This window comes from Desmodus rotundus, chromosome 11, assembly GCF_022682495.2.
Source record: "Desmodus rotundus isolate HL8 chromosome 11, HLdesRot8A.1, whole genome shotgun sequence".
NCBI lineage: Eukaryota > Metazoa > Chordata > Mammalia > Chiroptera > Phyllostomidae > Desmodus > Desmodus rotundus.
The window spans coordinates 3,746,034-3,760,343 of record NC_071397.1 but is presented as its reverse complement, the minus strand read 5'-3'; the positions used below and the strand labels follow the sequence as shown (position 1 = coordinate 3,760,343).

Below are 14,310 nucleotides of genomic sequence, written 5' to 3'. Positions count from 1 at the left end.
CCAGCAAAGCCTCTTCTGATTTTATCTTCAGGTCACTGGTTTCTAGTTCCTATCTTTCAATAAACAGTTACTAAGAGTCTACTGTGTGCTAAACCCTATGTTGGAGGATAGCTTCCCTAAGCAAGCGCCACAGAGGTAACAAGGTCAGGGCCCCTGCCCTGGAAAACAGTGAGATATTTCCACGTAAGTAAATATGCATGGTATTTAAATATATGTTATTTATAAATGCATTATTTTATAATTATTTATAAATACATTATATACATTTGTATTTATATCTATAAGTACATTATTATAGTATAGTTATTTATAAATACATTATATATATATATTTGCAATGCAGGTTGATAACAGAAGCAACTACAACATACGTGTTCCTTATGGGATTTCTCAGACCTTAATACATGCTTTTTGTTTGATACAATGTCTTTCTCTTCTTGTTTATGTTTTTGTTGCATATTTCTTCCCCCCCCTTTCAAAACATACATCTTTCTCCAGATTTCATAGGCAAGTAGATGGTTAGTGTAGAGAACTAGGAAAATTCATGAAAGTTACAAAAAGTAAAAATCACTCAAAACCCCGATATCAGGAGCCAAGGAGAAAAAAGGTGATCTTTTATTTTTAAATAAGAAACATTATTTATTTCTGCTCCCTTCATACATCTTATTGTTCAGGAAAGTCTTACATGCACATCTGAAATAATGGTGTAAACAGAGTCACGCGCTCTGTTTAAAGGCAGAGCACCATAGGCAAAGCTCATCAGCTGTCCAGAGTTCTCGGCTTATAGGATCTTGCTTCCTGATTTTACATTAATTTCTGAAATTCAGAAATGTTATCTCCAAAATGTGTTAAAAGAGTTGTAAAAAAAATAATCACTCTATTCAATATTACAGTTGTAGAAATGGAGTATATTTTCTTTAAGAAATTAAAAACTGAGAAGAACATGTCACTGAGCATCATTGTTGTATTAGTGTTAGGTGTAGGTCAGCAGGAAAAAACGCTGTAATAAGCTTGTCTCTTTGACACCAAGAAGATACTTTAGTCCAAGCTTTAATATGTGCCCCATGTTGTCTACAAGATGCTTCTTTTCTGCTGCTCGCATCCTTTCCCATATTTCATATCAGAGGATTGGTGCATCCTTTAAAACGTCATCAACAGGAACAAATCCCGCATCCACAGATGTCTTTGCAAAAGGCTCTCTAACCCACCAGAGAGCCTGGCAGTTTCATTCTCATGAATGCTCGAGCCGTGGGAAAGCTCAGTAGGGCACAGACAAACCCACTGACTAGAACAAGAAATCCACTGAGTTTTGGAGTGTTTGGAGCATTGGATCGGTCTAGGATTGTGAAACCTACGCCTCCCATTGTAGACAGGAAGCTGGATGCAAGTCCTCCCATAATATATTGTCCATTACTCTGTAGACCAAGAAAACTGCTGGTCTCTGATGCCCATGTTCATCAGTCATGGAGCCAACATGTAGGGGTCCAACGATAACATTATAAATTATTCCTCCAGTGATGAGGAAGTAAGATGCCGCCACCATAGCATGCACGGTCATGGCTGAGGGCATGTGCACCCAGGGCAGCTTCTTCAGCTTCAGGTTGGGCCATTTCAGCACTAAGAGTGGGACTCAGCACAAAGTCTCCACATTGGTGGCAGCAAGGGCAGCTCTCAATCTCAAGCCACAAATGATCTTCAAAAGATAGACTTTGGGCCTGGCTGGTGTGGCTCAGTGGATTTAGTGCTGGCCTGCGAACCAAAGGGTCACCGGTTTGATTCCCAGTCAGGGCACATGCCTGGGTTTCAGGCCAGGTCTTCAGTGGGAGGTGTGTGAGAGGCAACCAAACACTGATGTTTCTATCCCTCTCTTTCTCCCACCCTTCCCCTCTCTCTAAAAATAAATAAATGAAAATCTTTAAAAAACAGAAAAAGATAGACTTTGGCTTTAGAAAGATCTGGATTTGAGTCAGCTCTTATTAGCTAAGCGACCATCCATGGATGTAGCTTCTTGGACCTCAGTTTCTCCATGTGTAAAATGGGGATGATAATATTTTCTATCACATAAGGACAGGTAAAATATTATGTATAAACTCTTTAGCCCAGGGCCTCACATATGAAAGTGCTCAAAATGTTTACGTTTATTATTATTATTTATTATTATTATTACCTCCGTTACCATTTTGGTGTATCTCCCTCCCTCTGCACATATTGCTTACATAGCTGGATGAAAATGTATAAACAATTTAGTATCCAGTTTTCCCACTTAGCATTACACCATTAACATTTTCTTATATTACTATTTTTTTCAAAAATATTTTAATGTTTGTGTAATAATTGTTTAATCGTTTCCCCTTTTGGGGGGTGTTTTGGCAGTTTCTGGTTTTTCACCATTAAAGAACCCTGCTGCCCTGGCCACTGTGGCTCAGTAGGTTGGAGGGCTGTCCTGTAGAGCAAAGGATTGCGGGTCCTATTCCCAGTCAGGGCACATGCCTGGGTTGCGTGTTCGGTTCCCGGTTGGGGCGCGTGCTAGAGGCAACCGATCAGTGTTTCTCTCTCACGTCAATGTTTCTGTCCCTCTCTCTCTCCCTCCCTTCCTCCTCTCTCTAAAATCAATAAGCATGTCCTCAAGTGAGGATTAAAGAGAAAGAGAGAGAGAGAGAGAGAACACTGCTTTGAACATATTTGTGCTGTTACCTATGTTTCCTCTTTCTCTTAAATCTCTGGTTTTGTGACCAGTCTTCACCATCAGACTGGAAGTTCAAGAGCATAGCCAATGTCTCTACCGCCAGACTGGGAGCTTCCCCCGAGTAGGGGCTATTCCCCATTCGGAAAAGGCCTTAGACTGCGGCCAGGCCCTTAGGGGCTGCTGGACAGCCTCAGTTTGTCCTGTTCAGCATTGCTCCCTGGCCTCTGACAGCAGCCCCTCCTGCTTCCTGAGGTTTGGGCGGGCAGCCAATCACAGGACATGCAGACCCTAGACAGGGCTGGGGAATCCGAATTAGTGGAGAACTGACAAGAGGAAAAAAAGTTGTCGCAGAGTCAAGTCATGGCAACATCCTCAAGGAACAATCCATGAGCTCCTGCTACTGGGAGTTTCGAACCTAAAACAGGTCGTCGCCCTGTTCCTTCTTCAGCTCTGTGACCCACCCAGTATCCTTCCCCTCCCTTCCCTTTTGCTGTCATTAGCCAGAGTAGGTTTTGACCAAAGGGTTGTACCTGATCCAAATATTGGCACCAGAAAGCAGGGTTCAGGCCCAGGCCTCGGGCCAAAAGCTCTGAGATTCCCGTTTAGGTTCAGCTTTGAGAAAGCAGCAGCCCGTGGTACACAGAGGGGAAACAGCTTATCAAGTTGTAAGCTGCTGCAAACACCAGGGACCACGTGCCCTCTGAGGTTCACCGTGTGGACTTGGCCATGGACTGACTTATAGGGAATGAAGAAACCAGGAACACAGAATGGGGTGGCTGCTTACAATGGCATTGACTAATGTCAAGCAAGACAAGCTTTAATGTCTAGATTATTGACATTTAAAGGAATTAAATGAACTTCAAGACCTTTATGGGATATGGCCCAGAGAGTCTGATAAGGCTGGTTGCTGCAGGGCGTAAGGCCATTAAAATATTGCAAGACTTGGGGAGTGTGAGACCATGAGCAGCAAGGCCTCAGACCCCATCCTGCGTGCCTGAACGGTCAGACCGGGTCACCTGAGGCGCTGGTAGAGTCCTTACCGGGCCCCTGGCCCCTGACCAGGGGAGCTAAGCCAAAGCCCCTGGTACCCCTCTTACTCTCCAAATAATAAATCAAAACCAGTGTTACGTCCCCCAGGGGGTTGTAGAAATTAGTCACTATGAGCGACTGGAAAGAGGCAGGAGTGGCGACTCCCATTTCTATTGGTTGTTTTTGTCACATTGGTTGTTTTTGGTTTGGGCTGACCAGCATCCTAACCTCCTTCCTATGTGGGGGTGATGCCCTGCTGTGTGAGTCCCGGGGGGCGGCTGGGCCTCTTCTCTCCCTGAGGAAGCCCCTTCCTCTGCCCGTTCTAGAGAGTCCTGACGGCGTGCCGGCACGAGTTAGCAGTGGACCTCTGTGGCATGGCACAGAGTGGGGGAAGTGTTCTGTGTATTGGTTGTGGTGGTGGCCACATGACGTATGTGTTTGTCAAAACTCATAGGACTGCAGCTACAAAGGGTGAATTTCACTGTGTTGATTGTACTTTACTTTCTTTAAAGGGGGATTACTAATGTTGGTTGTTAGTGGGGCGCCACACCCTGACTGCCCAGAGGAGGGGCGCAGAAGGAGCATGTGCAGAACTCAGACGTGCCTGGGCTGCCGGCTGCTCCTGCCAAGTCCAGTGCAAAAATGAATGGAAGGGGGAAACATATTAATGTAGACCTCAGCCACCCAGCACAGGGGCAGGCCCATCAAGGGCCCAGATAGCTCAGGAACAGAAGGTCTGAGTCGCTGTCTGACATAAAGAACCCTGGTCAGCAGAGGTGCTGGCCCAGAGTGCGGGAACATGGGATGTGGGATAGAGGATGAAAGTCGTCAGTACTATCCGCAGCCAGGTGGCATCTGCAGAAAGGACTCTAGTATCTGCCCAGTTTTCTTTTTTTTTTTTTAATTTTTAAAAAATATTTTATTTATTTATTTTAGAGAGAGGGGAAGGGAAGGAGAAAGAGAGGGAGAGAAACATCAATGTGTTGTTGCCTCTCACGTGCCCCCTACTGGGGACCTGGCCTGCAACCCAGGCATGTGCCCTGGGCAGGAATCGAACCAGCAACCCTTGGGTTCATAGGTTGGTGCTCAATCCACTGAGCTACACCAGCCAGGGCCCAACTTCCTTCCTTGCCGTGTCATGTATATATTTTTATATCTTATACTTCTCTTCTCTTTCTTGTTTAACTTTACAATTTAACCTCTAAGCTGCCGAATGTTGAGATGTGGCCATGACCAAAGTAAAAGGACAACCCTGGGGCGGTGACTGCTGAGACGCTGGACCAGTCACTACACCCTGGTCTTACAGAGGGTGGGTGTGACGTGTTTGCTGGGAGCTCTGATGAGGAGCAGGAATTATAAACCTGGAAAAACGGGCTCGTGTGATTATTGGCCCGCTGAAGGGAGGGACCACATTAAGAGAACAGAGCACAAATTTCACTGGGACCAGAAGGATGAGGTAGAACAAGAGACACCTTCGCCGCAGCCACAGAAGACCCAGAAGGTCACAAAGACCCCTACCCCTGCTTCCTCAAAGCCACGTCAGCTTCACCCCACACTCAGTCCAGTCTTGGTCAGGAGCACGGGGTGCTGAGAAGAACCCGAAGGCTGAGTATTGAATTAAAAACAGACGGGCAACCTGGACGTCGCCGTGAGTCTCGCTGCCTGTCCTCACCTGAACACGATGCAGGCTGCAGAGTCAGAGAAAATTTAAGTTACAACTATGGCGCACCCCGCTGTAATCTGAGCCTACTTCTTGGGGAAGAAGCACACAGTGGAGTTGAGGAGGTATTCATTGTTGTTTGCCTAGAGTCCTTCCCCTTTTCTTTGGTAACAGAACCCCACTGTATTTGGACAACTGCCCCTCCCCATTCCATGAGGCCCAGGTGGGGCTGTCCTTCCAGGGCTCTGCCCAGGGCAGACCCTGGCTGGGGGTTGGAGGACACAAGCTAAGTCAACCAGAGTCTCTGGATGGGGAATCTGAATCGTGAGTGGATTCCCTGTCTGCTGCCTGCTCCGACTCCTGGGTTGTCACACATCCGACCTTGATCCAGAGCTGTGAGCTCTTTCCCAGAATTGAGATGTCTGTGTCTGTGCCTTAAGCAAAGGGGACGTGTGGTAGGGAGACAGGGGAGTGTCAGGCCTTACAGGGGCAGGAATGGGAATGGTGTGTGTGTGTGTGTGTGACCTGAACCCAGAACTCCATCCGCAAGTCAGGGCACGGCTGCTGCTGCTTCTTCCCAAAAGGCTAATCCATCCTTCCTTCCCTCTGCTAACCAGCTTTTTCGTTTTCCTCATCAGCTCATCAGAAAATCGCCTTCCTGGGCTTCCCTAGTTCCATGTTTCAGACCAGCTCGAGGGCGAGCTGTCGGGCGGTGTACCCCTGGGAGAGGCACTTCGATCGGCGGCCCGTCCCTGTCCAGTCTGTGGGGGTGGGGAGCAAAGAGCTCATTTCCTAGCGGGGCGGCCAGGGGCCCACCGCGTGTGTCTGGGGCACAGCTTGAACAATGGAGGCTGGAGACACCCAAGAGAGTTGGCCGTGTCTCTAGGCCTATGGCCACCGCGTCCCAACCCCACTCAGCAGAAGGCATGACACCACCCCAGTCCCCAGCATCCCAGGTGGTAAAACTCGACCGGGGCAAATTTTGCTTCATTTTTGTTTGTTTTTTAATTGAGGTGCAGTATCTACATTACATAGAGTAAAATACTCAAACTGAGGCACCCGCTGGGTGGGTTTTTACATGCGTGCTACCAACACCCCAGATCCAAATTTAGAGCGATCCCGACACTCCAAGAAGGCCCCCCCTGCCCCTCCCGGTCGGTACCCCTCCCAGAGGCAACCCTGAAGATTTTTATCACCTTAGGTTAGCTCTGCCTCCCCTTGAACTTCGAGTAAGTGGAATCGCAGTCTGTATTCACTAGTCTACGGCTTTTCTCACTCATGCCTGTGAGCGACACCCCGTGACTGCATGTGGGAACCAGAACCCAGTTCTTTTTTGAAGGGGAAAATCCAAAGCAAAATACTCCTTATATTGGGAATGGGGTGGTTACCCCTTAGGAGATTTTGGTACACAAAGTACTTAATTCTTACTTAACGTTTTGGAAGCACAAACATTGCCAACGTTCTCTTCTCCATGGTCTTCATTTGTAATGAGAAAAACTCCGTTCTCTCTCCTTGGGAAGTTGGCAGTGACCAGCTGGAGACAGGACTGATGCGTCTTCACAGCTTCACTCGCAGCTAGAAATAGCTCCTCCATTCCTCCTTCCTTCCCAGCCTTCTAGCCTCGACTTGTGGGAGGCGAACCATAATTAGCTTCCCCATGGCTCAGCTCACAGCAGTGTTGGGGTAAAGGGGGTGGAGGGAGCAGAAGGGGCCAGGATGAGCTCATTGGAAAAGTGCTTTTAAACACCGAGTTCCTTAAAAATAAGAGAGGACAGTGTTCTTCAATCAATGATATTTCTGTGTCTCCAGAATTGGGCGGGTTTCTCTCACCTTGAGGGGCTCCCTTACCATAGATTCCATCCTCCAGTGGTGTCAGGGGGAAGGGAGGGGCGCAGGACCCAGGCGGAGCACCCGGACGCCAGGCACTTCCACAGGGGGTCTACATACACTGTGCTTCTATAATGTTAATTTAATTTTAGGTTTTCAATTATAGTTGACATGCAATGTTGTATTAGTTTCAGGCACATGGCACAGCGATCAGACGTTTGCATAACTTACAAAGCGATCCCCTGGCCAGTCTAATACCCACTGGGCACACTACGTAGGTTTTTCTATATTATTGACCGTATCCCCTAGGCTGCCCTGTACATCCCATGACTGTTTATAGCTGCCAGTTTGTGCTTCTGCATCCCTGCACCTCTTCCACTCGGTCTACGACGCCACCCCCCCCCTCCCCCCGGCAACCCTCAGTTTGTTCTCTTTACTTATGAGTGTGTTTGTTTGGTGTGTCTGTGTGTTTTGTTTTGTTAGAGTCTGCGTGTACGTGAGGTCCTGTAGTATTCGTCTTTCTCTGTCTGACTGATCTCACTTAGCACGGTACCCTCTAGGCCCATTCTTACTGTCACACCCCATACACTGTCTCATTCAATCCTGACCTGGTGAAGGAGCCCTCATCCTCCTGAGAGAGACGAAACAGGCTCGGGGAGCTTACAGATTTAAATAACTTGTCCAAGGTCATGCAGCTAGTCAGTGCTGAGCTTGGAAGCCAAGTCTGTCTGGATCGAAGCTGTGCTGGAAGCAACCCAGTCTGGGGCCTCCACCGTGGAGCCGTGTCCCGCTGCCTGGGCCGGGGAGGGCGTTCCTGGCTGCAACAGCCTGTCATCCTGGGAAAGCTGCTCGGGTCCCACACCTGAGCACACCCAGGCAGCTGCGCCCTTCCCAGCCTCCAGCCCCTGGGCCACCTGAGGCTCACAGATGGCCTTGGGTAAGGGGCGAGGTGAGTCTTAACTGAAGGGGTGAGTCTTACATGCTGGAATTGCAGATATTAAATAAAATTTTAAAAGAGAGAATCATTTGAGAAGGACTTCCTAAGGGCCTCCGAAATTACTCTTGGAGAGAACCCCCACACACACACACACCACCAGTGTAAGGGTGGGAGGAGGCACACCCAGAGCCAGGGCACTGCCGCTGGCCAGGAGGCTGCAGGGCTGGTCCGCAGGGACCTGGGCCTGCCCTAAAATCCCCAAGGGGGCCTGGGAAGGGTGAGAAGTGGGGAGGCTCAGACCCTCCTCCCCTGAGCCTGGCACTGCCAGACACCTGGGTTTGGGTGAGGCCAAAAGCATGGCCAGCCTGGAGTGAGGCAAGAGAGGTGCTGAGGATGAAAATTTAGGGAGGTGCTTACATGCTGGGTGCCTCTCTTGCCTCACCCTAGTCCCAGCCCTGCCGAGGAGTGAGGGTTCCAGAGGTGAGTGACAGCAAAAATAATAGCAGGTAACACGCACTGCTTACAGGTGCCAAGCCCTGTCCTAAGCTCTGTCTATTAACGTGTACTACGTATAACATATTAATTCGCTTGACCCTCATAGCTCTTGAAATTATCCTTACTTGACAGATAAGGAAACTGAGACTCAGAACAGACAACTTGCCCAGCTAATGTTCCAGAGTCCACACTCTTAGCCATGATGCGCTATCACCACCCCTACATCCCCCCAGATGTGAAAGGCGCCAGGTGCCCAGTTGCCACCCACTCACTTTATCAGGCTCCCCTCCCCCGCCCTCCCCCCCAGCAGTGTGGCCACAGCTGGGCCTCTGCTCAAGGCAGGCCCTGCGAGATGGGGTAGGTGGGTCACATGTGGACAGGGCCCTTTTTATAGCCCCACCACCCCGGCTGGCTCTGTCTTCTGTCACCTGCCCTGCGGCGACTACTGACACCAGCTGAGCCCACTCATCATGGAGAGGATCCTTGTCCTCCTGCTCGTCACCCTCGCTGTGGCCTATGCGCTGCCCGGCCCCCGGGGAATCTTTATCAACCTGGTAAGAGGCTCTTTAGGAGGGGAGTCATCTAGACCCCCCCAGTGGGAATTTTTTTAAGCTTGGTTCTTGACCTCCGATGTCCCCACTGGGGGCTGCCAGAGGGCTGGGAGGTGAGGCATCTCTTCCTTTGCTGCCTGTGCCCTGCCCTGTGCCTCTGCCCAGGGGCCCTGGAAAGGGTTGGCACACACTCAGCACAGTGGTTTGATCTGGCTAAGGGAGCTTTTAAAAACCCAGAGCCCTAGGTGTCCCCCCCTAGAAACACTGGCTCAGAGCCCAGTGTTTAAAAACTCCCCCAGCGATTCCGGCTCCAGCCCGCAGGGCACACTTCCTGTGTGCCAGACGCAGCTCTAAATACCTCATGAATACTTACTCAGTCCTCACACTAACCCCCGAGACAGGTGCTATTATTATCAACGCTGTTTCCAGATGGAACGCTGGCGTAGGGGAAGGTTAGGCAACCTGCCTGAGGCCACACAGCTAGAATGAATTGAGCAGGGATGGAGCTCCGGGCTGAGCTCCACAGCCACACTGCCTCTCGGAGGGCAGACCAGGGAAAGCCCCTTTGGGGCCACCCATCCCATCCAGAGGTTCTTAAATCAGTTCCATGCCTGCGCTTGGGGGGCGGGATCCCCCTGAGATTATGTGCAAAAGTCTGTGGGGGGAGGGAGTTTTCCAGGGAGATGGTCCTTAATTGTCACAGGCTCCTTGCGCAAAGGGTGTGCACCCAGAGAGGTTTGAAGCCCCTGTTTGGGGCCATATGTGCACCTTCCAGGGGAACAGAGGCAGAGTGCGGGCCAGTGACTTTCCCAGGGTCACCCAGGGAGCTGGTAGGGCGGCAGCACCAGAAGCGGGTGTCCCACAGCCCAGGACTGCTTCTGCTCACCACACTGCCTGACTCTCACGGGGTGGGGGTGGGGTGGGCAGGGAGACACTCTCAGGGGGGACCCCGTGGAGGGAGGGGTCCCGGCTGATGGCTGCCCCGGCAGGAAGAGGGCGAGCTCTGCTTGAACAGCATCCAGTGCAAGAGCAAATGCTGCCACCGGAGAAGTGGGCTGAGCCTGGCCCGCTGCGCACCCCAGGCCAGCGAGGACAGCGAGTGCTCTGCCAAGGTGGGTGCGGAAGGACTGTGTGTGTGTGTGTTGGGGGCGGGCAGCCCAGAGCAGGAGGGCCCTCGAGGCTTGGGGATGGATTCAGAGAAGAGGGTCAGCCTGGATCTTGGACAAGAGAGGAAGGTTAACAGGCTTCAAAGCACGTTCCCATCCCATGGCCTCTCAACTGACCAGAGATGGGCGGGGGCAGGGACTTGGTGTCCACGTTTCATGGATGGATAAATAGAGGCTCCCCAGAGAGATGTAGTTAGAAGGAGCAAATAAGCCAGAGTGGGAACCAGAACCCGAGTCCTCCAGGCCCACGAGCCCCCTGGGGGGGGGGGCAATTGGGGGGAGAAGCACCATCTGAAAAGATAGATTTCCCACTGGTTACTGGGGTCAGGCCCAAGGCAGGTGATGCCCAAAGTAGCCCCAACAGCCTGTGACTCCCCTGGTTCCCTGTCTCTGCAGACACTCTATGGGGTTTACTACAAGTGTCCCTGTGAGCGGGGCCTGACCTGCAAGGTGAACAAGACCATCGTGGGCTCCATCACCAACACGAACTTTGGCATCTGCCAGGATGTTGGAGGCTCCAACGAGTGAAGCCAACCACCCGCCCTGCCCCCAGCCCAGGGTAGTCCCTGACCCCTCTCCCCGGCTGGCCACCGCTCGGCTGGCACCGCGGCTTCTGATTGGGTTCTTGGCAATTAAAGTCCCTCCTGCAAACCTTCCCCAGGCTCCTGGATGTTATTGCTGAGTTGACGTCTTTCTTGATGTTCCTCCCATCAAGGCTTTGTCCTATCAGGTCAGAGGAAGGAGGGACGGGTCTGATGCTGGGCAAGATGAGTCTGCACAGACCGGAGGTAAGGAGGTGAAGCAGACAATGCTCCATTGCTGGGGAGCAATCACTCCGTCCTGAGGTGCCCTCCTCACCCCTCGAGTTCTCAGGACAGACAGGCAAACATGGGGTGCACGTAAATACACACACACACACACACACCCTTTGGTGGGGAGTTATAAGAACCCATATTCTTTGCCCTGCATCAAAGCGCGCCTGTCCCCACGCTGAGTTCATGCCTCTTTTCTGGGCCCAACTCTCAGATGTGACAACCAGCAGACTCAACCCACGCGTGAAGGTCAGACCATTGACATTGCTGTGGGCTCCCTGTGCCTGCACACCAAACCCTCACCAAGATCCTGGGAGAACCTATTGTCTCCACTTTACAGATAAAAGAGACTAAGGTTTAGAGAGATTAAGTACCGTGCTCAATGTCACAGAATTAGAAAAAGTTGTCACTAAACCCACCTAATTCCACCCCCTTCTAACAATTCCCTGTCCTTTCTGAATTATCCATACCAAAACAACGGGGTGGAATTGCAGGGAATTCAGTTTTGGCTTACTATAAAAATTTCATACCTTCTGGAGCCACCTAACCTGGGGCCCCCCGTCTCTGAGTGGAGGCTCACTGGCCCCCCAGTGGGGAGGCTGCCGAGGAGAGCCACACCAACACTGGGGAGAGTGAGCTAAACGAAAGAGATGCTGTCCCAGCCCCAGGGTTCTGTAGTTCTGGGAGCAACGAATCCTTTGAGTACCCATTAGATTTATGAATTAGAACTAGATTCGGCTGTAACAGAAAAACCTAAGTAACTATGGTTGAAACAAATAGGGGCATATATTCCTCATGAATCAAGAAGTCTAGAGACAGAAGGTGCTGGCCTCTGTTGAGGGGATGGCAGATCGGCCATCGTCCTGACCTGCTCACAGTTGGCAAACGCCTTCCCAGCAGCTCCTGACGTGATACCCTCTCACTACATGCCGTAGGGAGCACGAGGCAGACGGTGGGTGGGATGGGGGTGAAGGCAGAGTGTTTCTCGGAGTGTACCTTCCTATCTTGCCCTAAAGCCTCTGGGCAGATTTCTCCTTATCTCTATGTCTACAACTAGGTCCCCTGACCACCTCTAGCTGCAAGGGAGGCTGGGAAAGCAAGTATTGGGCAAAGGCATGGGATTGCCATCACCGGCTTAGACTAATCACGGTCCCTGTCCATGGGCTGCGCACATACTACCCAAACAATATTGGGGTTCAGTTAGCAAGGATGGGGGCAAGGCTGGCGACAGTGTTACCACGCCTGAGTTACTGCTCAACCAGAGGGGCTTTCAACACCTTAACCCAGTGGGGGGTCTCAGGCCCTGAGGCAAGGGGGGGTCATATTCCTCGGTGCCCAGATTCGGTCTGCACTCATTCACTTCTTTACACAACTACTGAGTGGCACAGTGCCCAGCGCTGTGTCACAGACCCTGGGGGACACGAGGAAATGTCCTTAGTTTCCAGGAGTGAGTAGGGAGTTGGGCTCTGCAGAATGTAGTGGTCCAGACCCCTGTTCCCCTGTATTAAATCCTTTCCACTTGCAATGCCTGGAGTGGTGTTTCCTTTTCTACACGGAACCTGGCTCGTACAAGACTGCTGGACAAGGGGAGGCTCGGGTTATTGTCGCTATTGTTCAGAAGTATCCTTCTCTCACTAAGCCTTACGCCTGGAGAAGTCACTGTTTTCTAATTCCCATAAAGATGTCCTAGAGGGTCCTGACCAGTGTGGCTCAGTTGGTTGGGCATCATCCTGCAAAGTGAAAGGTCACTGGTTCGATTCCCGGTCAGAGCACACTCCTGGGTTGTGGGTTCAGTCCCTGGGCGGGGTGAGAGGCAACCGATCAACATTTCTCTCTCACATCAATGTTTCTCACCCTCTCTCTCCCTACCTTTTCCTCTCTCTAAAAATAAATAAATAAATAAATATTTTTTTCAGAAAAAAAGATGTCTTACAGGCTATAGCCTTGCCATTGACACTTTCCACGTTAACAGCTGACTCCCTGGAACTCTCCATATTGCTGTAACTTTTCTAGAGCTGATAGATATTCAGCAATAGAAGCAGAGGTGTTTGCAGCCTTGAGTCCATAAAACATTCGTAATGCTGCACCCCGGAGACCTGCACTGTCTAATGTGGAAGCTATCCGCCAGCCACGTGTCAATCCCTTGACTTGCGGCTCATCTTGTAACAGGGTGCAGCCAAGAGGGGGGCCCCGAATAGGGATTTGTAATGGGGTCCAGAACTCGAGGTGTCCAGGAAATATTAGAAAAATATATATAGGATGTCCTCACCCCCACAAGTCTGAGCTGGGGAAGGGACACGTGGTGCAGGGCCATTCAGAGCTGTTTTGTACAGTAACAGCTGTGCAGCTAACCCCTGGTGTGGTCATTTAACGTATCTATAACCTTTAACTGGTTTCATGGATGCGTTAAATAGCTGTGGCCATGCTTTGAGCCAAGGGGATGGGAGTGACTCCATCCAAGATGTAACTGGGAGGCAACGCCCCCTGGTTATAACACCTGTGTGAGAGCTTGGAGAAGATTGGCTCCATGCCATGGGGCCACACCTGCCCAGACTTACTATGGCAGCCCAGTAAAGCTGGAAGATTGCGCTAATGCTGGCAGGTGTAACTCATTGTAGGAGGAGTCAGAAATGGGGCTGCAGAGGAAGACTGGTGCTGGGATTTAAACCCAGGCACGGCAGCCATACTCAGGAGAGAATCACAAGGCTTTGGTGGAGAAGAGGGAGGGGAGGATCATGTGGCTTTGGCAGAGTGGGGACCCCGTGGCGGCGACACAGCTGATGGAGCCGGGAGCCTGAATCACAGACTTCTACTTCTTTTCCTGAGACACGGTACCCTGGCCTGGGCAGAAGGAGAAGGAAGGACTGTGTGCATCTGTGAGTATTCTAAAGGACTAGTATTTTAATGAAAACATTAAGTCACTACTCTAAGTCTGTATAACTTTTAAATAAATAATTCCTTTCCTTTTCACCAGTCTCTGGCATTGAGAGACATCTCTCCCTGGTGGCTAGCAAGGCGAACCTAGTGGGGGGGGACCCCCAGAGAGAAAGGGGGGTCCTTTCGGTAGTAGTATATCATTCATCCCCCCAGTCTGTTCTGTAACAGACATAGTTAGCTGCTCTCCTGAGACTCTCAACAAGAGTTTCC

At 50.7% G+C, this 14,310-nt stretch overlaps 1 protein-coding gene and 1 pseudogene across 1 annotated transcript; one reads left to right on the top strand and one right to left on the bottom strand.

The window, feature by feature from the left end:
- Positions 1-1,199: 1,199 nt before the first annotated feature.
- Positions 1,200-2,825, bottom strand: LOC112302446 (oligosaccharyltransferase complex subunit OSTC-like; annotated as a pseudogene).
- A 6,196-nt stretch (positions 2,826-9,021) lies between these two features.
- Positions 9,022-11,006, top strand: CLPS (colipase). The gene is made up of 3 exons (XM_024557590.4): positions 9,022-9,188; positions 10,175-10,297; positions 10,748-11,006. The coding sequence occupies exons 1-3, from the start codon at positions 9,105-9,107 to the stop codon at positions 10,877-10,879; spliced, it is 339 nt and encodes a 112-aa protein (XP_024413358.1). The 5' UTR covers positions 9,022-9,104; the 3' UTR covers positions 10,880-11,006.
- Positions 11,007-14,310: the final 3,304 nt, after the last annotated feature.

Coding starts and splice junctions, on each gene's coding strand:
- CLPS (XM_024557590.4), top strand. CDS start 9,105: ATGGAGAGGATCCTTGTCCTCCTGCTCGTCACCCTCGCTGTGGCCTAT. Junction 9,189..10,174: donor GGGGAATCTTTATCAACCTG/GTAAGAGGCTCT, acceptor CTGCCCCGGCAG/GAAGAGGGCGAGCTCTGCTT. Junction 10,298..10,747: donor ACAGCGAGTGCTCTGCCAAG/GTGGGTGCGGAA, acceptor CTGTCTCTGCAG/ACACTCTATGGGGTTTACTA.